This window comes from Drosophila navojoa, chromosome 2 (assembly GCF_054131105.1).
Source record: "Drosophila navojoa isolate 15081-1374.11 chromosome 2, UAZ_NAV_1.0, whole genome shotgun sequence".
Classification (NCBI taxonomy): Eukaryota; Metazoa; Arthropoda; class Insecta; order Diptera; family Drosophilidae; genus Drosophila; species Drosophila navojoa.
Window position 1 is genome coordinate 18,723,155 of NC_142890.1, and position 25,973 is coordinate 18,749,127.

Below are 25,973 nucleotides of genomic sequence, written 5' to 3' on the forward strand. Positions count from 1 at the left end.
AAAGAGCATTCAAATATTTCAACTAAATCGAAAAAGGCCAAAACGTAAACTCGTTGATTATTTCGGCTAAGGTATACATACGTACATACAAATATTGTGGAATTCAACTTTTTTCCTTTCACATATCTTCCACTTATCGCTTTCTCTGTCTCTCTCGCTATTTCCCTTTTACTATCTTTACTATTCTTGTATTTGGCATCTGCGCGAAAAAACTTTCATGGGAACTACTTTAGTTATATGTATGTGCCTTGTCTATAATATATATACTCTATAGAGAATTATGATTATTTTTTGACACACACATTACCGTTAGTTAGATAACAGCACAGCGCATTTGTATAGTTCAATTCTCGTATTTCATTTGTGCGCTACGTTTATGGCAAATCAGTTTTTCTTTCATTTCTTTTAGAATTCATGGATTTTGACAATATGTTTGGGATATAAGATGGTTCTGGTTTTTTTATATATTTTTTAGATTGGGTTAGCTTATGTTTGTACTACTTTATAATGGAATATAGAACCATGTCAACTCTTGAATTTCTTTTGGGAATATCTTTTCTCTTGCTCTCTAATACATGATATACTGTTGTTACAAATTTTAAAGTATTATTAATTGGCAATCTATATATCTTGCTAGGGTATGTTTTTTCGCTGTTATGGGTGTTGGTTGTTGTTGTCTAGTTGTTGTTGTTGTTGCTGTGTCACACTGTAACTGCTGCTAGCTAGTTCTAATGGCACTTGTTACACTCATTTCCAATTGTTATATTTTTAACGAATTTTCATTTGATTTTTGTTTTTTCCATTTCTTTTTTTTTTTTTGGTAATTTACAAGTATTGCAGTTTAAATTTATTTTTGTAGTTGTTTTCACTTAGAGACTACGACGACTTTTATGTAGAATTGCATAATGCAGCTTTGATAAAATCGCTTAAATCACAATTATGTATATGTATATACTATTTAAACATTTATCAATCTAATGTCCACTTAAACAGTTACAATATTTCAATATTACGTTTTCTTTTATATATCAGTTGGATGTGTATGTCAAATACATATATAATTAAACTATTGTATGTTATCGTTATCGTAATCGTATTGCATATACCCGGCTTTGGGTATACACAGGGGCACTCTCAGCCAGTCATATACACATAAATATATACTTATACAATAATATATCTATATATATAGTTATTTGTATAGCGGTATTTATAATTGTCTGTATGTATATCATATGTCTCAGGCATAATAAAATATAGTACGCAAAAAGAAAAAACAGTCGAACAACTGCTAAGCGCCTAATCTACATCAATACCAAATTCCGTAAGCTGCTGCGTTTTCATCTGTTGCTGCTGTGACGTCACTGCTTTGCACCTTCTACGTTTTGCTCGGTTTCTTCTTCATCTTGTTGTTGCTGTTGTTATTGTTGTGATTAGCGCCATCCCATTGGCCTTGTGCTGTAATTAGAGATGTGCACTTTTGTTAGTATTGCTATCGATTAAAGCATTTGCCCGTGACTCAGAAGTATTTATGTATATTTAAAATAGGGTTGCTTTCTTTTTTTATATTTTATTATGAGTCAGAGGCGTGCTATTCCAATTAGAGCACATTTTATTATACATTATACACGCTTGATTTTATAGGGTTTTCTTTGACTAAACTAAATTCTTTGTTGTCAAGTTAGCAATTTTATTTAATTAAAGATAGTTGTGATTTCTTTGTTTAGGGCAGCCAATAGATACCCTATCTATATTGTTTTCAAATATTTTCTAAGAAATGCACGATCCCTGTATTTATAAATAGACGTGGGAAGTTGTAGTTGACTTTTTGAGAAATTTAAATTTCAAAGCTATTCCTTACTAGTTCTACAATAAAGACACGCATTCAATAAGTATGTTGTCGCTTATTTTACGCATTTGGGGAAACACTATAAATAAATATATAAAAATATATAGAGTGTACGTGATATTTTAGTGCAGCTGTATGGTTTAGTGGGAATCGCAGCCAGAATTCATTAAAGTTACCTTAAATCTATATACATATACCAATGCTCGTAGTTATATATAAAAGGTCAAATATTTATAGACTCACAAATAAAACGATAGAAGTTTTCAGATTTGTATTTGTAAAAGTTCCTGTGCGCTCGTTCCCCACACTAGTCGGAGGGTAAATATTTGCAATGATGTCTGCACAAACATTGAGCCATCGAAAGGATTGAGTACAGCACTTACATACATATGTATGTAAATAAATGTATCCATGTATATACATGTGTATGAATAGTCATATATGTACATATGCACCCATATGTTTGTATATACATAGATAGGTAAATATGTACATATGTATGTACTCTTGAACTTTATTCCAATTAACATTTCGACCTTTATTAATTAACGATAAACGTTGCATAATTTCCATGACGAAACCAAACAAGTGTATAACAAATATTTAAGAGAAGAGAAAAAGCAATAACAAAAATTGAACATGGTAAATAATCATATTCGCTTGTCTTATCAATTTGTTGCTATTTATCAATATGATTAAGATATGGACAGCTGATTAAGTTGGCTCCACCAAAATATGTACATATGTATGTATATGTATGTATATGTGCATACAAATTTCAACTGGAATTGCACACAGTTCAAAACACGTAGAAACATCGCGAATGGCATTGATACGTAGCAAGAAGAAGACGTAGAAGAAGCAAAGCTTGGCTGCACTCGAATTGGGCAGCAGGTATGCAATTTTATGGCATTGTTGCGCTTATCTACACAATTTTTGCATAATTGCAACAATTTCTTCCCTTTTGATTATTATTATTATATTTTTATTTGGAATATTGTTTGTGTCGCTCCCCGCTAAGCGCAACAGGTTTGTTTTATTAGCGTCTGTTTGGTGGCGCATACGAAATACAAACAAGTTGCCTTGTTATTGTTATTTTTTTTTTATTTATTGTATTTGTTGTTAAAGCGCTGAGAGAGCGCATACAGTCAATTATCAGCGCAATAATTGTATTTATGCATACATATAAATATATATTTACTTATGCATATATATTCATATGTATGTAAATTTGTATATGTACATTTATCGACATGTGAAGCCTCTGCTCTAAAGTCACGCTTACATTTCAATGAAAACCCCAGCGACATTTTGTGTCCGTGCCACTCGACTCGCATTGTACTTTTGTTGTTGCTACATTTATAATTTGTCCAGATAAGAGAGAGAGATGATGCGCGTTTTCACACCATTATTTTCCACACAATTTTCCGTTGACAAAAATAGCAGCACGGAAATGATAAATACACAATGCATATTCTATTTAGAGTGCGAAAGTATCGATACTATATTGTGGTAGTATTTGCATTCCACATGCACAGTTGACCCAATTGCCGTTCGCACTGAAACCATTCATAGGCATACCACGTCACCCTCTGATATACATATAGGGTATATTGAACAATCATAATACTCCTTTTGTCAATATATTTCTAGCACTGAATATCAACACAGTTATGTCGGCAATTATCTCTAGTTTTTCATGCAAATGAGAACAAAAGACAGCAGCAGCTGATTTATGCCTTTAAAAAAAAACAGTTTCATTGCTCCAGTTTTGAGAGCGGCAGCAAAATATCATTGCAGGCTTTGAAAACCGCTATGTTAGCCCAACAGCTGCTGCTGTTACTGTTATAGTTGTTGTTGCTGTTGTGTCATGTGGAGTGCATGTGGAACATGTTGTATAAGTCACAAAGTACGATAAAACAATGCAATTGATGAGACTTGCCAAGCCCTGTAATCTCATACATAATATTACTTAAAAATTTAGCAACATATTATAATTATTTTATTATGTTGCTCGTCATTCGCGTGATGCATATGTAGCTATGTATGTACATATGTATGTCTCTATGTACATTTATCCGTACCTACTCATGCAAAATGTCAAACGCAGTTGCGGCAGCGGGTGGATGGAGGTCGGTTGCCATGTTTGTTATGAAAAACGAGCTCACAACACGAAGTTCCTCCCCACCAAAATACACATTGAGTGAATCATCTACAATTCCGCGTATCAACAGCAACAACAACAAGGAGTGCAGCTACAGCCCAAGGCATGGAACTCATATGGTTCAATAAACGAAACAAAGCCAAAACAGAAACTGAAACTGAAAACAGAAAATCCAAAGCGTATAACGTAAAACCTTTTACGCGCAAGGTGAAATTATCAGAGTGGGGAAAGGGTGTGATGCGGTGAGGTGGCGAGCAACGTACAAAAATTGAACGCATAATGGAAATGGGTTTAGTCATTCTTTTTTTTTTTTGTTTTTTTTTTTTTGCGTTTGCCTAGGCAAATATAAAAAACTGCTACTAAAACTAACACAACACACAATATATATACAAAAGCACACACACATATATGTATGTATGTACATATGTATGTATGAATAGCTACCGTTCAATGTCGTTCGCAGAAAGAGTCAAAAGTATTTTGCGATAGGTATGAAAAGACAAATACATACATACATATTTATATAAATGTATACATATGTATAATGTAGCTATGTAGGGCCTTTTACAAGGCTTTACGCATACGCGTAGACTGGAAATTGTACTTTGGCCCCAACAGCGCCACTCCCTACAGCAGCAACAGCCGCAGCCGCAACCGTAACTGGAACCGGCAAAGAAGCAGCATGCAACTGGAAATGCACACAGGCAAACACAAACGTATCCATATGTACGTGTGTATGTACATGTGTATGGCACATGTAATTTAAAAGCCCATATTGATTTCCTGAATCAAGTATTTGCAAGCGATTATTCATTGTGCTGCCGGCGTCGATATCGCTCTTGCTGCTATTTTTGCTGTTATCATTATTGTCATCACTAAGACACTTGGCACACAAAAAAGTTAACGTTGTGCGAAATTAAATAAAATATATACACATAAATACATATGTTGGTAATTATGTAGTGTATACACATATACAATTGATGAGAGCACCTATGGCTGTTGCCGTTTTCGGGAGTAGCTAGGCAAAACGGAAAGCAAAAGTATTTGCCGCTAATATAAACAAATAAACAGCCGAAGATCCGGTAGAAAACTGCACGCACTCTATATATATGTTTGTACATACATATTATACATGCATATATGTATAATGTATAATTGTGTGTGAGTGTGGGATGAGAAGGGCGATCGAGTGAGAGTAAGCGAGCGAACTAGAGCCACGCACAGTAACAGTGAGAGCGTAAAAATAGCACAGAGGAGCGTCCAATCCATGCAACGGCCGCGGCTGCGACCGACGCCGCCACTGCACAAGCAATTAAATTCAATAAGTGGATGGCGGTGAGTGATGGAAAAATGCAGCCAGACAAACGGAAAGAAGCAAAGAAAGAAAGACAATAGCGGAGACATTACAACGACTTCTACTGCGGCGTCAATTAGCTGCACAGCAACACTGGCACCGAACATGTCTTTCAGCTAGACAAAGATCGCAGCGGGCTTTAATTTTTTTTTTTTTTGCGCTTATCAAAATCAAGTTAAAATACCAGCAAACGTTCTACGAATTTGATAAAAGCAAGGGGATTTTAAGATAGCTACGATATGCATGAATGCATGTGTGTGTATGTCTATGTGTGCTTGTGTGTGTGCGAACTGCGCGTTAGCCTAAGTGCTGTTTGATAAGGAAAAATGAAATATAAAGAAAAAGCGGAACATGTGTGTAGGTGTTGCTGTCTGTGTGAATTGGAAGTATTTTTTTAATGATTATGTATGTGAGTTTTTATTTGAACAAGTTTTTTCTTTTTTGGCAGACAATGCGTTATTTCAAGTCTCTTCTTTGCTGCCCAACAGGAAATGCGAACGAGCGTACTTAATGGCGTTGGTTACTTGCTGCCGCACATACATAATTGTTGTTGTTGTATATGTATGTATGTGTGCCAGTGTTTATGTGCCAGTTTGCTATGGACCTTACTATCTCAGCTGAGAGTATAAGCAGACGCTATCTTAAGTGAAAGAGAAGCTTTAGAAGTTGAGTGCGCCTAACTGCTGTTAGTTATCGATAAAACACGATAAACACAGGTTAGTGACTAATGAAAATATTTAATTTCGAAATGCAATTTACTATTATCTTTAGATACACCATTAGGAAAGCAAAATTTAAACAGAAGTAATTCAAATGCAAATGCAGCAGTTACGATACAAATAAAAGAAAAACACAAGCGCAAGACATTTCTTTTGTCATGCAATACAAACACGCACAGGTAAATATGTTCACAAGCTTGAGTGCGACCTTGATCGCATTTAATCTGTTTCACTGGTATATCAACTGATTAGGGCAACTCCTTAACTCATTTGGTACAACCTATTGCCAACTGACAACAGACCCGACCCTTCACTTCAAGCATTTGTGATGTTATTTCACTTCTTCAACTAATTCAAGAGACTGGACTTGTATATTGTATTGTATAGGAAACCAGTTTTTGCGATGGCCCCACACAAAACATGACAATATCGTCTATATGTGACGGATATACATACATACACAGATGTCATAGAAATTACCTTTCGATTAACAGTTTAAATGTGATATCGTAAACTATGTTTTTGATAGTTGTCCATAAGAGTTTTGAAATAATACTATTAACATTTTCAGATATTTTTTGGCAAAATGTTGATCATAGCCGGCAAATTTGTGAAAAGTATATTAAGTGACAAATCACTTTTTGACGCATTTAATTATATATTATTGCTTAAGATGTTTGCTCAATTTTTTAAAGTGTTTAACTGTTTATTTTTTCTACACAACTTTTTCTTTATATATGTATATATGTATGTATATTATGCTTTGAAAACTTTTTTTTTTTTTTTTAACAAATAAACAAATATGTTGGTGTTTATTAATATAACTTTAAAGCTAGGAAGGAATCAATACCATTGTTAATAAATGGTTTAACAAAAAAAAAATCAGATAAGATAACTAGCTGCTTGCATAGATCACCGATCGGACTGAGTAAACAGTCAAATAGAGACAAAAGTTATTTATAATATATGTATATATAATATATTTATAACAATGAATTTCTGAACAGCTTCGGAAACTTACCAATTAACGTTATTATCGTCCAGCGATGTGCAATGCGTGCGTCAGTTGGACTGATCGACAGGCGGACCGATATACACATATATATGTAGCTATATATAATATATATATATCGTGTTTGGTTACTATTATTGTTGTTGTTGTTTCTCTTGTCGTTGACTACATGAAAGACTAATCAGCATTTTGTTCCAGATTTTTTTTGTTAGTTAGTTTGTCGAAATTTATACAGATCTAAAAGAATGTTGACCAAACGTGTGGGAGAGTGGGGATCAGACGGGCCATACGAATATACAGGACGATTGTATTGGTAGAGTGGGTATTGATTCACACATCACGCATAGAGCAATTGGCCAGCTCGTCGATGTGGCTGACACATTAACTATACATTGCGACGGAGCACCTTCTTGGCAGCCTTAATGTTGGGCACCAGAGCCTTCACCTCGCTGCAATCGTCGAGGAATGGATGCTTGAGCAGCTCGTCGGCTGTGGCCCGGCAGTCGACATCGACTTGCAGGCAACGATTGAGGAAATCCTGCAAATTGGGACTCAGCTTGCTCCAGCTCTTGATCTCAGGTCGTCCATTGGCCGCGATCAGATAGAGGGCACGCAACGGTGTCTCATACAGATACGGCGGCTGTCCGTCGATCATTTCGATGGCCATGATGCCAATCGACCAGATATCCACCTTTTTGCCATACTTCTTACGTGTCACTACCTCGGGCGCCATCCAATAGGGTGTGCCCACCATGGTCTGGCGCTTCTCGTCACCCTCGATGTTGGCACAAAAGCCAAAGTCCGTCACCTTCACACAGCCATCCATGCCCAGCAGCACATTATCCGACTTGATGTCTCGATGTATGATCCCCTTCGCGTGCAGAAAACTGATCGCATAGAGAACTTCACGGCAGACGCACGCAATTTGACGCTCCTTCATCACTGTTTCGGTGACCACATCTGTTAAGGGGCCACCATCCATGTACTCCATAACCACCCAGAGCTGATCCTCTGGCTCGAGCAGGTAGGCGTCCAGGAAATTGACCAGATTCTTGTGATTGAAGTCCTTGAGCACACGTATTTCGGTTAATATGAGATCCTTGGAGGATTGATTTTTCATTTCAATTGTTTTAATGGCCACCTGGGTTTCCGTTTGCTTATCGCCAGCTATAAACACAATGCCCGATGCACCCTTGCCCACTTCTTGGCTGGTTTTGTATCGTTCACGCGGATCCTCTGGATTGCATATGGCTCGCAGCTCATCATAGATCTCTGCATCCGTTTTCTGGGACCTCTTCTCCTTGGAACGACGCAGAATTGTTTCCTCGGGCGCATCGGCATCGATGCCACCCTCTTGGCTCCCACTACCCGCGGCAGCAGGCTTGATGATTATGGTATCAGTGTTGATCTTGCTCTGCAGCTCTCCGTCCTGTCCACGCAGATCACGTGATAATTTGTGCTGTATGATGCTTGCGGGTTTGGGCTTAATTTGTGGCTTGGGCGGCAGTTGATGAGGCGATTTCTTAGGCGGCACAGGCGGCGGCTCCAGTCCGCTGTTCGCCTTAATTGGCTTGAGTGTCTCACGGCCCAAATTCGATTCCAGCTCTTTGATCACTTCATTGAGTGCATCCAGCGGTATGACTGACTGTTGACTGCTATCGTTTAAACTGCTGCTGTTGCTATTCGCCGCAGAGCTGCCGCAGCCACTGCTACTGCTCTCGGTAGCCGTTGAGCTGCCGCTGCCATCGTCGTCAGATTTATCGATATCCTGTGATTTGTGCTTGTTCTTGTAATTGACATAGTTATCAATCTCTTTGGACTCTTCGTGTATGACATCCTCCGTTATAAACGGCTTGAACACCTCCTGCTCCTTCTTTTTGATTGAGTAATTGTAATATTTGACTGCATGGTATGCGGCATCTGGATTTTTGTCCTGTTCGTCGCGTGTAATTTGTGTATTCATCAGGCGCACCCATGGCGTGGGCAGACCCTCCAGGTCGCCTGTCTCCTGGTTGCGTGAGACATGAAAATGCCTCTGGAAATTTGTCGGGGCACCAATCTCGGAGATTTGCTCCTTCTTCTTGAACCATTTGGCAAAACTCATGTTTATATATTTCTTGTTTCTATCTCTCTCACTCTTTTTCTTAATCTCTATATTCTTTGCGTTCAGCAACGCTGGAAATTTCTTTAAAATGCTTGGGAAATTCTATTGAAGCGCGTTTTGTTGTTTTGTTGCCGTAGGTAGCGCTCTAGCGCCTTCTCACTTGCACTCGCACAACTCACTGGACAGTCACACTCACAGGGCCAGCCGTGAGTCATAAACAAGCACACACACGCGCACCCGTCGTGCTTGTATGTGTATATTTGTGTACGTATGTATATGTTTGTGTGCGTGTCTATGTTCGTTCGCTTATCTCTAGTTAAGTTAGCTTAAGCTTTTGTAGACAGTAGACGTAAAAAACCCCACTTTGCCATTTTTGTACGCTGCCTTGTAGAATTTGCACTTTTATTGCCTACACACAGAACTACTTTTTAATTAAATGCAGTAGCCACAACTTTTTTCTTTACTTTTTCAATTACAACACACACGAACGCACGCCCGCACACACACTCATTTTCACAGATTCTGGAGCGAGACAACGGGCACAAAAGGAGTGGCCGCACCAGCGTCTTGTTCTTGCCTTCTTGTTGTTGTTATATGCTTGTGCCGCAAATACTACACTATGTTTGTCTTATCCAGTCCGTTGTGCCATTTTTATTTGTTTGGACACAAACACATATATTTATTTTTTTGCTGCAGTGGAAGGTCTGCAATTCACAACTTCTTTTAATTTTTCACCTTTACTGCAAGTCGCGCTGCAATCGGCCTTACTGCTGTCGCACTCTCACGCACACGAACAAGTGACTATGTGACCGTAGAGGGAAAACGCAAAAACATTCGACCAACTTAAAAAAAATACTAAACTGGATAAATAATAGAAATAAATATTGAAGTATTGTTTTTAATTTAAAAATCACTTATACCATTAAGATTTTTTTTTTCTAATGTATATTGATAGATTTATATATATTTAAGATTTAAAAAATTGCGCATATCTGAATACGTAAATATTTATCAAGAGGTTCAAGAAAATTGTTGTTGACAATTGTAGTTTAATTGATCTATTTAATATTTTTGTCCAAGTTATTAAACAATAACCAATCTTTAATAACCATGTCTATTTTATTTTGCAGTGAATTCGTACAAAATATTCAATATTACAAAAAAAAAAAAAAGAAAAAAAAATCTACTGAAAGATATTCATACCACTAACCAGGGAACACATAGACCGGACACGTAGTGCAAAGCGTTTTGCACACTTATTTTCGAGCATTGGTTCCCAGACCGTTCGTATTTGCTCGGCTTCTCACTTTTTAGGCTTGTGCTACTAAAATACGGGAACACAAATTCATTTCTCTTCATGCGCTCGACCGAGATGGTCGATTGTTAAACGAAAGATCCCTCTATGCTAAATGTTTCCCTTGCTCTCTCTCTCTCGATGCTCTCTGCTCTCTCAAATGTGTATATGTGTGTATGCATGTGAGCACAAGCAGCAGCTCTGAGCTGCCAGCTCACGAAAATTGAAATTTCTTCGCAGCAAGAACCCATGCCTTCCCTTCTGTGTGAAGAGTATACCGAACTTATCAAACCGTTTGCCAAGCTCGTGCAAAATATGTATATGTGCTTTCGATTTTATTTGTGGAAAGGGTATGAAAGCGTTGGTGCTCATAGTGAAAATGCTTTCGCGACGAGCCTGCACGCACACACTCTCCCTTGCTACATGTACTATGAGCATTTGTATGCCTGTGTGCGAAGCTCTTGCTGCTAGTAGCAATTTTAAATCCCAGCATTTGCATTTGGTTGATCTTGTGAAGTGCTCACATACATACATATGTATGTATGTATGTATGTATGTTTATACATTTGATTGTGTGTGTATGAATGGGATCTGAATCGAACAATTATGGGATATCACTTGTAGAAGCATTTGTATGCCTATGTGCTTTTACATGTGCGTGTGTGTATGTGCCTGTGTGTATGCATGGGACGTAAACATTGGTGTGCATGTGTGTATGCATGGGACGAGAACATTGGCTGCCTACCTCAACTAAGAATTGTCTGAATGATTTTGGGTTCGAATTGAAGAGGCGCGCTTATACATACATACATATGTATGTATTTATGTAAGTAGCTGATTAACTAAAGTGACAAGTGCATATGCCAATTCTTTGTGGCACTGTGACCGTCGAATAACTCATACTGTATGTGTATGTGTGTAGTATAGTTACTGGCGGGTAACTCGCGCTTATATTTAAGCACCTGAATTTAATTTTAATGATCGTGGGTTGGCTATCAGAAGGAATTAAAACAAAAGTTTAGTATCTTATTTAGCTTACTATACAAATGGGATGCGATTTTCGATCCTTTGTACCTGTTCATATAGTTACATACATATACAGGTGCATGCCAATAAAAAAAAAACTTCTAAAAAGAATTGGCATATGCACTTGTCACTTTAGTTATAAGCGCGGCTCTTCAATTCGAACCCAAAATCATTCAGACAATTCTTAGTTGAGGTAGGCAGCCAATGTTCTCGTCCCATGCGTACACACATGCACACCAATGTTCACGTCCCATGCATACACACAGGCACATACACACACGCACATGTAAAAGCACATAGGCATACAAATGCTTCTACAAGTGATATCCCATAATTGTTCGATTCAGATCCCATTCATACACACACAATCAAATGTATAAACATACATACATACATACATACATATGTATGTATGTGAGCACTTCACAAGATCAACCAAATGCAAATGCTGGGATTTAAAATTGCTACTAGCAGCAAGAGCTTCGCACACAGGCATACAAATGCTCATAGTACATGTAGCAAGGGAGAGTGTGTGCGTGCAGGCTCGTCGCGAAAGCATTTTCACTATGAGCACCAACGCTTTCATACCCTTTCCACAAATAAAATCGAAAACACATATACATATTTTGCACGAGCTTGGCAAACGGTTTGATAAGTTCGGTATACTCTTCACACAGAAGGGAAGGCATGGGTTCTTGCTGCGAAGAAATTTCAATTTTCGTGAGCTGGCAGCTCAGAGATGCTGCTTGTGCTCACATGCATACACACATATACACATTTGAGAGAGCAGAGAGCATCGAGAGAGAGAGAGAGAGCAAGGGAAACATTTAGCATAGAGGGATCTTTCGTTTAACAATCGACCATCTCGGTCGAGCGCATGAAGAGAAATGATTTTGTGTTCCCATATTTTAGTAGCACAAGCCTAAAAAGTGAGAATCCGAGCAAATACGAACGGTCTGGGAACCAATGCTCGAAAATAAGTGTGCAAAACGCTTTGCACTACGTGTCCGGTCTATGTGTTCTCTGGTTAGTGTTCATACTGTGCTGCTGTGGATGCGTTCAGCAAAAGTAACAACTTGGCGGTAATGTTTATTTGTAGCAGTATTCTGGTACGTACGACGAAATACAATTAAATCTGAAGTTTGTTTTTCAATTTATCGCTGGTACTATTTTTGAACCTAAAAGCCGTACGGGAAGTCCTCGTCATAGACTTCTTCGGTGCTTAACGAATTTAAGGAACGCGGCCGTATCAACATACGCGATGTTTTTATCAAAAATTCGTTGTGCGAGTTACCCCATATAATACGCTGTCCATTTAAATTGGATTGAGCTTCTAGGCAGCGATCAAGCCACCAGCCAGAGCAGCCACCATCCCACTCGCTGGATCTGAAATCCATGCCATTGTGGTAACTGAGACCATCAGACGTGCTGCTATTATCATTCATTTTGCCAATAACCAATTGATAGTTAAAACTTTCGCTATCTAGCCGAAATATTGCATATTCAGCCCACACTTTAACATCGAGCTGATCCTGCAACTCAATACGCAGTTCGTAATCGTCGCGATAGACAAGTCGGTGTATGAGCTCGTTGCCAAACCAAAAGTCGTTCTCCAAACTACCAAAACCTGACCGATACTCATCCCAGCTGCGATTGAAATTTTCCAGCTGCTCCGTGCGACGCTGTATCACGGTCCACGCGGCTCCAGTCGTGGCAAACGCACAATAACGTTCATTTAAGTCGCGCTGTTTCTCATTCAGCTCGGGCTCCAGGAATTTGTAAACACCATCTACACGCTGTTGCTCATCGAGTTCGGCACAGTCCGCCTTAGCTGGCTGCAAATACTCTTTGAGTATTTTCGTTGCTTTATTAGGTGAGTTATATTTGCTTTTATTTCAATTGTTTTCACACTCACCCACAATTGCTTGGTAACTCTCCTTTGCTGCCTTAATCTCTGACATTTGCTCAATTTGGGTTTCCAATACGTCATTTTCTTTTTGTTTCTGGCTTTCCCGAGGGACTTGACTTTTGGTCACCAGCAGCGCCAGCATTGCGTGCATTTCTTCCATTTTTTGAGCGAGCTCATTTTTCCACTGAAAGCTATACTGTAATTGGTTGATACGTTCTTGCATTTGTCCCCAACTTTCCAGCGCTTTGCTTAGGTTTCCAGACAATTCTCTCAGAGATTTGCCTTGCTTAATGTGCGTTAAAAAGAGCAATTTGCTGATCACCCGATTTAATTTAAATTCCATATTCAACAGGCTACGCTGTTGTCGCTCCTGTGCATTCCGCACCAACATCAACTCCTGCTCCATCGAACTTCTCTGTTTGGCTGCAGTTGAGCCTGAAGCTTCCAGCGTCTGCACAATTGCAATTAGAGCGAATAGCAAAGCCGTAGATAACTAGAAGTCAGAAAATTGTGGAAAATTACTTAGAACAGCCTTTACTAGGCTGATCCAGTGCGCTTTACCCGCATCTTGTTGTTGCCTCAGCAAAGTGTGGATTGTAACTGACAGCATATGTCGAGCAATAATAACAGTTCCCAATAATTCATTAAAGAAACACCACATCTGTTGCAAATTATGAAAAAAAAAAAAAAAAAAAAAAACAACTTGATTTATGTTTTTGGTTTTTTTTTTTAGATTTTTAATTATTTTTACGAATATAGATTTGTTGTATTTGTTTGCTTTTTAATGTCCTTAGTTTTTTGTTTTTGTTGTTGCATATACACATTTCACTTCTTCAATTAATAAACGTTGGTGTTTAAAACAAAAAAAAAAGCAAAATACATATTTATATAGAAAATGGAAAAAATATCAATTTAACATTTCAAGAGGATTACACAAATCAACCCATCTATTTCTTATATATATATGTTTTTGTGTTGAATTGTTTTTAAAGTTAAAGTTTTTTTTTTAAGTTTAAGTGTTTACAGTTAACAACTATTTGTTTGTTTAAAAAGTAGAAATAGAAATTAAAGCGCCTATATAACTAAATACATGAATTCATTTTGGAGGCGTAACTATGTAAATCTATATATACATATATAAATGTTTTTTTGTTTTGTTTTTGTTTTTTGTAAAGATATTTATAAGCATGTCTGTTTTAACTGGTTAATAATTAATAAATCGATTAATATATAGGGGTAAAGGGGATCAGGATGAATAATTATTTAAAACGGCAAAAACTTTACATTTGTTGTTATTGTTGTTGTTGTTGAGGTGCGCGATTACAAGTTAAAAATAAAAAATGAATATTTATAGGGTTTCTTCTTATTCCTTTTTACGATCATGCGATCTACATATAACTATTTTAATATATATAATATATATATATTCATATTTTAAAGGTAGCACACTTTTGGCTTGTAGCCCCAAGTGAGGTTTTCTTCTCTTTAACTTTAACTTTGAAACGAGCGTGTGTAGGTGTGTGTGTGTGTGTGTTAACCTAATATTGTATCATTAGCTTATCCATTAGTTTCATACATACTTATCTCTTAATGCTTAGCTCTTTTTTTTTCTCTATTTACATTTGATTTTTTCCATGTTTTCGTTTGTGTGGCGTGTTTCTGTTTTCGGTTTTTATATCATATTTTTCTTTAAAACTAAATAACTTAAAAATTGCTTACAAATATTTTGCAATGAGTTTTTGTGGTTAATTTTCAAGTGAAACTCTCGCTATTATTTTGTTTTTCTTTAAAAAAATAAATGGAAAACATTTTAAAATATATCTCGCCCTGAAGCGGTGAGGCCATTCCACTTAAAATTTTGACAAATTCATTTAAAAGTTCAAGTTCACATTTCACAAGATTTAAATAGCTTTGGAGTCCATTATGCCAGTTTTCAGTCGCTACTCATTGCCAGCTGTAGCTGCTTGCTGTTCGCTCTCTCGCAGTTGGTTCATCACCAAACGCTGTTAGCTACTCTTCCTCTCTCCAGGGGTGCAAGCACCTGCTGCCGGCATCTCTCCACTCTTCACACACTGCATGCTACTCTTTACTCGCTTCGCGCTGCTTACACACGCTTGCGCATGCGTTCATGGCGAGCACCGATGTTGCGCTTCCATTCGGGATCATTGGGATCATCGTCCATGAATGGATCATCGACCAAGTCATCATCGTCGAGTCCCTCACCCTCGCCTAAATAAGCATCGATGCTGGCGTTATAGGCATTTGCATCGTTTTTGCTTGCGCCTGGAACTTGATCATCTTCTGGTGGCGCCAGATAATGATGATAATCATCATCCTCCTCCAGCAGCAGCATCTCCTCCTCCTCCTCATCATCATCCGCTTCTGGCAGATAGTCAATGCCATCGTCATAGCCTACCTCCTGGCCGCCATTGCTGTGAACTGATTTTGCCGCAGCTCGCTTTGCAGCATTTTTGCCACCATTAAGACGCGGCAATTTGCTAGAATTTGTGGCCTTTGCTTTGCTGCTGCGTCGACTGCTGGAGCTGGTCGTAGTGCCGTCTCCATTAGAAGAGACCGATTTGCTTTTTATTCGCTTGCCCGGTGCGGTGGCTGCGACGCTGGTGGTTGCCGGTGTCGCTGGCTCTTTGGGCTCGATGTTTATGTCGGCGAGCAGTCGCTGATAGGCCTCCTCGGAGAGAGGAAAATTCAACGGCTCAAATGGTGGCGGATCCTGTGGCAAATGTAAAAAAGCAAATATAAATATAATACACACTAATATAAGCACACATTAGCACTCACGTCTCGGGTATCTGGCGTTGCACTACGACGCTCGTGATCCTTTAGCTTGCTGGATGTGGTACGACGTCGCTTTGTGGTCTCGCCCTCAGCTGCGATGCCATCGAACGGATGCTGCATCATGTTCTGTGCCAGCGGCGAGGGTATGCTCTCATTGTCAGCGGTAGGTCCGGTCAGCTGTGAAGCCGCCGGCGACGCTGGATCCGGTGTATTGGCGCCGCTCGATTCAGCGCGACTGTCGACACGTCGATTAGCACGCGACCGAGTGCTCCAGGGGAACTTTAAGAATGTCTCGAAGCGTCGACGTTCCTCGATGAGAGCACGCTGATGCCGTGCTATGTACGCTTCATCCGAGAGGTCTTCCACCTCATCATCATCATTCTCCACAGTATCAGCAGAGGGAGCAGCATCGACCTTTGCTTCAGCTACCGGCTCATCCGTTTTCTTTTCGGTCTTGTCTTCTGAGCTTGGCGCCATCTGCAGTTTGGGCCGCTTATTAGGTGGTTCAACAGATTTAGCTGTGGGTTTATCTGCCACATTTGGTGCCGTGGCGTCCTTGCTAGTAACAGTGGCAGTGGCAGCAGAAGCAGGAGCAGGAGCTGCAGCAGCAGGCGTGACAGCAGCTGGGCTTGCTTTATTTACATTATTATTCACAGAGATTTTATTATTGTGCTTTTTGGTTTTACCATTGAGAGGTGTTTGCTTTCTCTTTAGTTCTTTGCTCTCAATTTTCAACAGCTCGGATTTCTCCTTCAGCGGCTGCTCCTTAGTTTCGATTGCCAACTCTTCCGGTTTTCCATTCAACAGTCCATTGCTTAGTGCCAGCTTTGTCTGTTCCTTCGACAGCTTGACAGTCTCTCCCAGTCGTTTCTTCTTCTTGATCGATTGCTTCACGCCATTTAGTTTAGTTGGGGACTTGCTTGATGTTTTCTTCACAGTGTTGTTGTTTAACTTGGGAGTTGTTGTTACTGTTGTGGCGGGCGTTGTTGTTGTTGTTGTTTCAGTTGATGTTGCTGCTGTTGGTGCGGGTGTTGTTGCTGTTGGTGCTACTGTTGCTGTTGTTGTTGGTGCTACTGTTGCTGTTGTTGTTGGTGCTACTGTTGCTGTTTCTGTTGATGCTACTGTTTCTGTTGTTGTTGCAGTTTCTATTGCTCCAGTTGTTGCTGTTTCCGTTGTTGTTGCTACTGCTATTGGTGCTTTCTTTTCGTCAGTCACCAGTTCTTTCTCGTTCTTTGCATTCACACAGCCATTGGTCAACTTTTCAGCATTGACAGATGTATTCGGAGATTGTTGCTCAGTATCGCTATCCACAATACGCCACCTAAGTTGATGAGAGGAACAACATGTTAATTTCGCATTCATCTATAATATATGTATATATATTTGTACTTACTTTGGTGTTGGTATCTCCTTGTAGGGCAGTATTTCGACACGCGTCTGAGCGGCCATGCTGTAGGGTATCACGATGTTGTCAATGTCGTAGATAAGACGATTGCGTCTCTCTGAAGTGCTATGGATTGGGATTGATTAAGGGATGGTTGATTCAATTATTCATGTAAGCCTTTTTTAGGCAAGGCAAAAAAGATTTGTTGCCGATTCTAAAAAATGCCCATTAGCTTTCAAACTTTGACTGCACTCACCGTTCATTACGGTGCCCGTGTGTTTCGGCAGAATTGCGGCGACTGTGTGGCTCCCATTGCGAATCTCCGGTTAAGCGACTGTTGCTGTTATCCCCAACGCTGGCCTGTTGACTGCTGCTGCTGCATCTGCTCCTGCTGTTGTTGTTGTTGTTGTTGTTAATGTGTGGTGAATGTGTTTGATGTGATTTGGAGCCTGATTTGCGTGGCTTTTTACCGCCGTTGCCGGAGATCAGTGTGAAGCTATTTAGTTGTTGTTGCTGGGAGTCGGGTAGCGCTCCGACTCGATTCGTGGCCAATTGACGCTGCTTTTTGCTCTCTGCAGCGTCCAATAGGGTTCAGACATATGTAAATGTTGAAGAGAGTAAAACGAAAACAAATTGCAAAATAAAACAAATGTTGTTCGTTTTTGTTGTTTGTTGTTTTTCGTTGTTATTGCACAGTTGTTGTTCATGTTGATGATGATGATGATAATAGATGTATGTGCATGTGTGTGTGTGTGCGAGTGTTGCGATGTTCCGTGTAACATAAAAGAAATGCGTAAAGAAAAAAAGAAAAGAAAAAAAAAAAGATGCAAATTGTTGTTGTTTTATGTTAATAATCAATTATCGAATTTGTCATGTTTACAATAATTTACTGTTGGCCACAAGTGGCGTTGTAGTAGGCGTAGAAGAAGAAGAAGAAGAAGTAGTAGCAGTACCAGTACCGTTTCCACTATCCAATCCTACGTGGCCGAGCCCACTATAGCCGCTATTGTTTTTGTTGATATTATTCTGTGTAGTTGATTCTTTATTATTGTTGTTGTTGTTATTGTTATTGTTGCTGCTGTTGTTTGCTTTGTTTTGACTATTATTGTTACGCTCTTTACGGCGCACATAACGGCGCTTGGCCGTCTCACCGGCTCTTCGCCCAGCACTACCGCCAGTGCCGCCGCCAGCGGAAGCAATCGCCTCGCGCTCAGCCTTCCAGACGCTCTTGACAATCGCCTTGGCCTGGCTGCGCATTACACGATATTGCCAATCAGGCTGACGGCTAATCGCTTCCAAATGCACCGACTGGCAAACATCTGCAATGATTATGAATGCAAGTTCCATTAATTTAAAGCCCTCCTGAATAGACTCAATTCGACCACTCACCATTGGAGAAGCTCAACACCGGGTGATAACCGGGGTCGAGCAGAGCTACACGGTTTTGGGGCATCAGAGTTTCGGGCAGATCTCTTGGCGCCGTCGGATCCGGTCGCCCAGTGCACAAAGTGCACGGCACCTGCGGCCATTGACAGCCGCATTTGATGTTGCTGGGTCGCGCTGCCTTCTTGGATATTGTGTGCATATTTGTGGTCTGGAAGAGTTTACGTTTGCGAAACTCTGACAGTACCAAAGGACGCGCCCGACTGCATAGCCAATCGTCGGATGCCTGTTCGGGCTGTTCCGATTGATCCATGTAGCCGTTCTTTGGCGTCTTCGTCGTTTCCAAGAGCACATCGCCCTTGGTGCGACACAGATCGTTGTAGACGTCGTTGTGCTGGCGGATTTTGATCTCCAGATCGGCAATCTGAGCGCACAGCCAGGACCAGCGCAGGGCAATGACAGCACGATCTCGCGAATAGCGCCACACGGCACGTCGCGTGCTGCAAAATATAAAGGCAGAATATATTAATAAAAAACTCCAATTGACAGATTTAAGAAGACTGCTAAAGACAGAAATTACGATATTCGAATGTTAAATACATTTTACAATGCTGTTAATGTTAAGATTAAGTGTAGCAAAAAGCCGGGCCTAACATTTGCACACATGTTAAATAGCAGAACTTATTACACTTCTGCTGGAGTTAACAGATCTGACTAATCAGTTAAATATATGGATCGTAAATACACTATATAACTAACACACCAACTGTACATATGGTTGCTAAATTAAAAGTTAAAAATTAAAAAAAAAAAACAAAGCTTGATAGCTTTACATTATTCATTTAAATGACATAATTGAATATCTTGGAAGGATGTATAATCAATATTCAATAGATGTAGGCAATGTAGAAATTATTAGTCACAGGAATGCTTATGATTGTTAAAGATACCAATATCAGTTAAAGATTGAATGGATTTATAAATCAACATTTCGTTTACTCACATTGGCAATGACAACTGCTGGGAATTGTTGTAGGTGACCATCTCGTCGGCAGAGTCGCCGCCAGAACTCGATTCAGTGGCGTCCGAGTCGATGGCGTTCTGAACCTCACGCATTTCGGTGTGCAGAAAGCCCGCCACATGGGTCAATTCGCTGGTCACATAGCTGTCAAAGTTCGGCACAATTTCGTCCGGGCGTGGAGCTAAGACGCCGTCGACTCCAGCTGGTACCGTACCGCTGTTGGCAGTGTCCACTTGCTGTGTTTTGCGCGCCCGTTTGCCCGGCTGTGCCGTGCTGCTATACCACGTTGATGAGGACGCCAACGATCCAGAGCTACCTCCAGTTGTATGGCAAATTTGTTGTTTACGCGCCGCCGTCTCAATGTGCCGCAGCACATTGCACATCTGACTGGCGGGCAGTGGGTGCTTGGTCTGTTCCTCCCAGAAGCTGCTACTCGGCCGCCCAGATACAATCGACAAGACGGTCTCCTCGCGTTCGCTCAGCTTGGCGCTGCGCACCGGCGCCCCGTTTGCTACCTTATGCGAGGTGCGCGCCGCCCATTCGAGAATGCCGCTGACTTCGTCGCTGGCATGCCGGCACATATGGCGCGATTGGAGCTTGCGCGTGCGCCGCAGCAGGAAGTCAATCTTGCGCATCAGCAAATACTGTTGCTGCTCGAGCTCGGCATGGCATTCCTGCCAAGGACGAGCCGCGATTGCTGTACTACAGCTGGGCTTTGACTCCAGCATATCTTGGATGCCGGCAATAGTGGATGCTGGCGTTCCTGCTGCTGCTGCTGTTGATGCAATTGGGCCAGCTGCCGCTGCTGTTGTTGTAACTGTTCCGGCGGCGGCCGCTGCATCGTCCTCGTTGCATGGGAAATACATTTCGTCAAGGAAATTATAGATTGTATCCGGATTGACGTGCGCACTGTCAAATGTCTTGAGCGCCTTTAAAACCTCCTCAATATCCTGATCCTCGAGCACGGCGCCAGCACCGCCATCCTTAAGAAAGTTTATCGAGCTCGTCGTGCTCTGCGGCGTCAGCAAAGCGCCCGACTGACGCGCAGTTGTTGAATGCTGGGGTGAGGCGAGTATCTCCGGTTGTTGTTGCTGTTGCAATTGCTGTTGTGGTTGTTGCTGTTGTAATTGCAACTGCTGCTGCTGCTGCGACTGTTGCTCCTGTTGCAACTGCTGCTGCAATTGCTGCTGCTCCAGTTGTTGTTGTATCGCCAGCACCTGTTGCTGCTGTTCTTGTGGTTGCTGTTGCTGCCTAGTCGAGTTCGTCGGCGCTACGCCAGCGTTGTCCACTGCCGCTTCACCTTTAGCCACGTTGGGCGGCAATACAACGCTGGGGCTGCCATCGAGTTGACTAAGACATTCTGTAAATGCGAAAAATAGAATCAATTTTAATATAAATACGCATAGGACTAACTTTATGTAGATTTTACTTTCGCATCACACCAAACCATTTAATTTGCATTATCTTGCTGCATGTAATGTAAATTAACATATGCTACCTATGGTTATATGTACGTTAACAGACTCCAGTTGTAAATTGGCACGCAATAATATAAAATTACAGAATGCCGTTTATTTACATTTCTAACAGTCTTTTGCTAACAATGTTATTTAACAGTGGTACATTACTATACGCCTAGGTACCATTATACATTATTAAATTTCTTAATTATGTAGCGCAAAATTACAATCTAAAACTTTCTATATCAAATGTCTGCCAAACATACAACAACAAATAAATCCAAATATAAAACGAAGTCTGTTAAATCGTATGTTAACAGTTAACTGTTAAGTTGATGCAATTAAAATCAAGTGCGAGCGACAAAAACAAAGGATTCGTCTTATATCGCCTGGATCTTTGGAATAATTGAAATGCTGCCTGATCTAAAAGTTATTCTAAATGAACATGTCAAACAAAACAAGCAAATGCTCTACATTAAACAAAACAGCGCATTGCTCAAAATCGAAACGAGAATACACATAAAATATTTTTACTACCAAACTCTTCGAAAAGCTGTCGGATCGATCGAGCGGACTGCGAATAGCATTGGTACTTTCAAATCGGCCTTACCTTCAATAGGATCCGGAATTTTCGCAGCAGCAGCCAACTCCGCCGTACTCTCCGCATTAGATGACAGCGGTATTTCCGGCCATGCCAATCGCTGTAGAGCGTCTGTGAGTGTTGCTGTTGCTGTCGTTGTTGGTGTTGCCGCCGCCGCCGCTGCTACTGCTGCTGCCGCCGCACTTGTGGATTGGGACTGGGCTTCGGTTTCTGCCATTAATGCGGGCTCCAGCAACTGCACGGAATGTGCTATTGCAGCGGCTGCAGCCACAGCTGCTGCGGCAGCTGCTTCAGTTTCGGCTGGCTGCTCCTTGCTGTGGCTCACCTCGGGCAGTGTTTTCCGCAGGCAAATCTCAGCTGTGATGGCCTCCTCGAATTCACTTGTTAGATTTGCCAGCAGCGCTGCCGTTGAGTTGTCCTTGCAGTTATTATTGTGCTCGGCGGACGAATTCTCGGCTGTCGCTGCTGGTGTCACTGTTGCTGCTGCTGCTGCTGCCACACCTGCGTCGTTGATGTTAATGCTACCACTGTTGCTGGAGTTCGAGGAAACGCCTGCACTGCCGTCGCTGCTTGTATGTGTGGTTGCAGCGCTGAGGCCCATTTGATGCTCCACGGTTTTGGCTTCGCTGTTATTATTGTTGTTGGTGTGATTGTTGGGTTTGCGCTTGTTGTTCACCTGTACAATCGGCGAGCCCATGCGCTGTGCCGCGTCCTTGGAGCGTGTCACGCGCGTCGTGGTCGTCAAAGAGATTGGCTTCTTGGCCGTTTCACTGGGCGAGTCCAATTTTCGTACAGACTGCCGCGTGCCGGTGGCAGGCGATGCGTTGCTTGTTAGCTTCTCCTTAGGACTTAGTGGCTCGGCCGTGAGCGCTGGTGCCATACTTGTGCGACGTCACTGCCAGGCCAGCTGCATTACAGAGTTACGCTATTCGGCACTTTGCCACGCTTTTCGGCTTTTATCACTTAATTACTGTATGCACTTTATTGCTCTGTGGGGGAGGGATTTCTGTTGGTCGCTTCAAAAAAGACGGTAAAAACAAAATTTTCAAAAGTTAATTCAATAATTTATTTTTTAAATTGACACCGAGCTGAAGCACACTTCGTTTTTCCGCTTACGCACTCTCTCACACTCGAATATGAACGCATACAAACAAATAAAAGGCTCAACACGTTTTGTGTCGCCTACTATTAAAACAATGGCAGAATGCTTTATCTAAAGTTGCCATACATTTGCATAATCGATAACAACAATTACACAAATTAACAGCGATAACAAAAGCCTCTGCAGTTATTATTTTTTGATGACCCCTTCCGTCAATAGCAGGCGGATGCTTTATGTACATATAGCTGCCAGACATCTGCATAAATAAAACCCTTCGATAATAATTACACCGACTAACAACAAGCGATAGCTAACAAAATTCCGTTGTTATTTTGGTTGCCTATTCCTCCTTGTGATTATCTTCGTTTACACTGCCTATAGGAAGTCTTTTCCGGCGCCGCGTGCGTATGTGTAGCACTCTCTCTCTCATACAAACACACACACAACAGGCGCGCGGGTTTCAATGCGTGCCAATTGTGAGAGCAGAGAAGAGAGCGCGCGCTATTGCTCATTCACAATGATGCGCAATAAAAAAAAAACGAACTATAGAGCACTGCGGTTCGCCCAGTAGAACATTGGAACAAATGCAAATGGGCAAAACTACTGACGAAATCTCTGACTGCGCGCATGAAAATCTAAATTATTTTTATCACGCATGTGTGCAGCAAAATGCATATATCACAAACATTTACAAAGAGGTGCGTGGCCGCTTACTTTTCATGTTTTTTTTATGTAATTTCATTTATTGAATTTTTCATCGTTGGCAATTAAGCAGCTCGCGCCTTTACAATATGTGCGCGCACACAGCACACAAACAAATAAAACACACATACACTCATACATATGGGTACAGGCCCATGCATAAGGCTACTACTTGTATGGACGTGTGTGTTATGTACATACACACATGCATACACGTACATGTCTAGCACTATTTTCAGTTATTTACACAATAAATAATTCATTTCATTTTCCGTTTGCACTCAAATTGCATAGACTAGAACGCTTTAAAAATAATGAATATTATAAACAGTTTCGCTTTTATTGCAAAATTCTTTATTTATATACACACATACATATGTATGTTTTTCTTCGTTTCAACCAAAAAGTAGTAGAAAACGTTTTCAGCGCGAAAGTAACCAAACTGTGCACTACACACACAAAAACACACACACACAGATGTACCGACATACAGAAGCAAAAGCACGCAAGAATTTGTAATTGCTTAAAAATTATTACTATTTTATACGCACAATTTTAGACGCTTGCACAACGCACGCAATTATTAAATCTGTCGATTTTTAGTAAAGCGGCGTTGCTCGCGCTTGGTATATTTGTCGATATTATTTCACTAAATTTTTTCCTCATTTATATATTTTTTTCATTTGCTCCCTGCTACGCTTTTGGCAAAACGACGTGTATTCGGAGCTGTACTCGTTTCTGTGCTGCCAGACCAAAGTACGCATGCTGATCATACGGTTGTCTCTTTCCTACTTATGGCGCTACATGGGTTATTCCGCATCAGTGTTGCAATGCGTGTAAGTGAGATGTCTTGACAAATGGTTACTTTAAATCGTTACTCAGTCACAAATGGCAGCCCTTAACCGTGACCAAATGCTACTACACAAAATGCAACCCTGCTCGCAAATAAGCAATCTGTTTGTTATTGTTTTTACTGGGATGGATTTTAATGGTTCTTACAATGTGAATAAATATTAATCATATATTATGTTGGTTCTTTAATTTTAATTTTAACAAGGGCCTTCTGGTTTCATACACATTTTAAGGGAGCCTCTGAGTATTATATACTAATAGATCAACTGATGGAGCCTCAATTATAAATAGGACCCTACAAGTTAGAATAAGTTTGTGACAACATCGGCAAAACTTTGCCAATTCTTTTTTACGCTTCGCAGATAGAACGAAACTTCTGATTAACGTATTATTGTGAACTTGTTGAAGCTATAGTTCTCAATCTCCTTGGTTGGCGAAAATACGGCGTTGTTAATCTTCGAGTGGGGGCTACCTTTGTTCTGGAGCCAATCCTTCCTGGAAGCAGTCAAAACGTGACAGTCAGGACACAATAAACTATATCACTAATAATCCATATATGCATTTACATTTCGTTAAGCGGTGCTAACGGAGCTTCCAATTCGCCCCTTACTGTGCCGTTCGGGGTGTTCATGCACCAACCGCGGACTCCAAGTTCATTCGCCTGTTTTTCTGTGTACTATATGTTTATATATGTATGATAAACCGATTGAACTTAAATTTCTTCTATACGATACTCGCGCTATTCCACTTTAGACTTACCTTGCGAAAGAAAACGCCTGCAAAAAAAAAAAAAAGACGAAAGTTACAAAATGTGTTACAATTAGAATTTATCAAATGACACTGGCGATCGTCGAATATATGTATGTGTGCATGTACCTTGTACTTGTCCAAAGACTTCGAAACTGCACGCAAATATTTGAGTCATTGCGATTGATGAATTTTGATTACCAGAAACTTGGGACGTTACGAACAGCACAATAATTATAACAATATTTACTTTGAGAACTAAATCTGATTTATACGAAAACACCATAACGACCGACTAACAGAGTTGCCAGCTAGCTTCAAATTCTCTCCAGTAGCGTAGTCAGCCAGTCTTGCAAAGCGAAACTTATCCCCATTTTAATGTTACTGTCATATTGCAATATTGTGAATAAATTATATATTATAATAATATATTTTGACGCCTGTCTGATGCGCACCCTGGTAGTATTTTGTCTGCTTTGCGTTTTTTGCCG

At 40.5% G+C, this 25,973-nt stretch overlaps 4 protein-coding genes across 7 annotated transcripts; all 4 read right to left on the minus strand.

Moving 5' to 3' along the window:
• Window positions 1-432: 432 nt before the first annotated feature.
• On the minus strand, window positions 433-10,019 carry Pak3 (p21 (RAC1) activated kinase 3). Its single transcript, XM_018103340.3, has 2 exons — window positions 7,111-10,019; window positions 433-1,458 (listed from the first exon to the last, which is right to left on the minus strand). Exon 1 carries the CDS (start codon window positions 9,203-9,205, stop codon window positions 7,487-7,489), a length of 1,719 nt encoding a protein of 572 aa, XP_017958829.1. The 5' UTR covers window positions 9,206-10,019; the 3' UTR covers window positions 433-1,458; window positions 7,111-7,486.
• Window positions 10,020-12,601: 2,582 nt separating this feature from the next.
• LOC108660040 (angiopoietin-related protein 7) lies at window positions 12,602-14,006 on the minus strand. Its single transcript, XM_089262546.1, has 3 exons — window positions 13,996-14,006; window positions 13,441-13,927; window positions 12,602-13,371 (listed from the first exon to the last, which is right to left on the minus strand). The coding sequence occupies exons 1-3, from the start codon at window positions 13,999-14,001 to the stop codon at window positions 12,704-12,706; spliced, it is 1,161 nt and encodes a 386-aa protein (XP_089118672.1). The 5' UTR covers window positions 14,002-14,006; the 3' UTR covers window positions 12,602-12,703.
• A 686-nt stretch (window positions 14,007-14,692) lies between these two features.
• nsl1 (non-specific lethal 1) lies at window positions 14,693-25,734 on the minus strand. Of its 3 annotated transcripts, XM_089262497.1 has the most exons (10): window positions 25,612-25,734; window positions 25,495-25,511; window positions 22,089-23,095; window positions 20,001-21,378; window positions 19,004-19,497; window positions 18,505-18,933; window positions 17,871-18,186; window positions 17,624-17,740; window positions 16,234-17,551; window positions 14,693-16,165 (listed from the first exon to the last, which is right to left on the minus strand). In XM_089262497.1, the coding sequence occupies exons 3-10, from the start codon at window positions 22,957-22,959 to the stop codon at window positions 15,539-15,541; spliced, it is 5,550 nt and encodes a 1,849-aa protein (XP_089118623.1). In that variant the 5' UTR covers window positions 22,960-23,095; window positions 25,495-25,511; window positions 25,612-25,734; the 3' UTR covers window positions 14,693-15,538. The 3 variants fall into 3 exon arrangements, with proteins under 3 accessions (XP_089118623.1, XP_089118626.1, XP_089118622.1); XM_089262500.1 differs by lacking the exons at window positions 25,495-25,511; window positions 25,612-25,734 and adding an exon at window positions 24,435-24,616 and having other exon boundaries at window positions 18,574-18,933; XM_089262496.1 differs by lacking the exons at window positions 25,495-25,511; window positions 25,612-25,734 and adding an exon at window positions 24,435-24,616.
• Window positions 24,632-25,836, minus strand: Acyp2 (Acylphosphatase 2). 2 transcript variants are annotated; one of them, XM_018103499.3, is made up of 5 exons: window positions 25,612-25,836; window positions 25,495-25,511; window positions 25,302-25,411; window positions 25,089-25,230; window positions 24,632-25,030 (listed from the first exon to the last, which is right to left on the minus strand). In XM_018103499.3, exons 1-4 carry the CDS (start codon window positions 25,766-25,768, stop codon window positions 25,116-25,118), a joined length of 399 nt encoding a protein of 132 aa, XP_017958988.1. In that variant the 5' UTR covers window positions 25,769-25,836; the 3' UTR covers window positions 24,632-25,030; window positions 25,089-25,115. The 2 variants fall into 2 exon arrangements, with proteins under 2 accessions (XP_017958988.1, XP_017958979.1); XM_018103490.3 differs by having other exon boundaries at window positions 24,632-25,230; window positions 25,612-25,834.
• Between the last annotated feature and the right edge of the window lie 137 nt (window positions 25,837-25,973).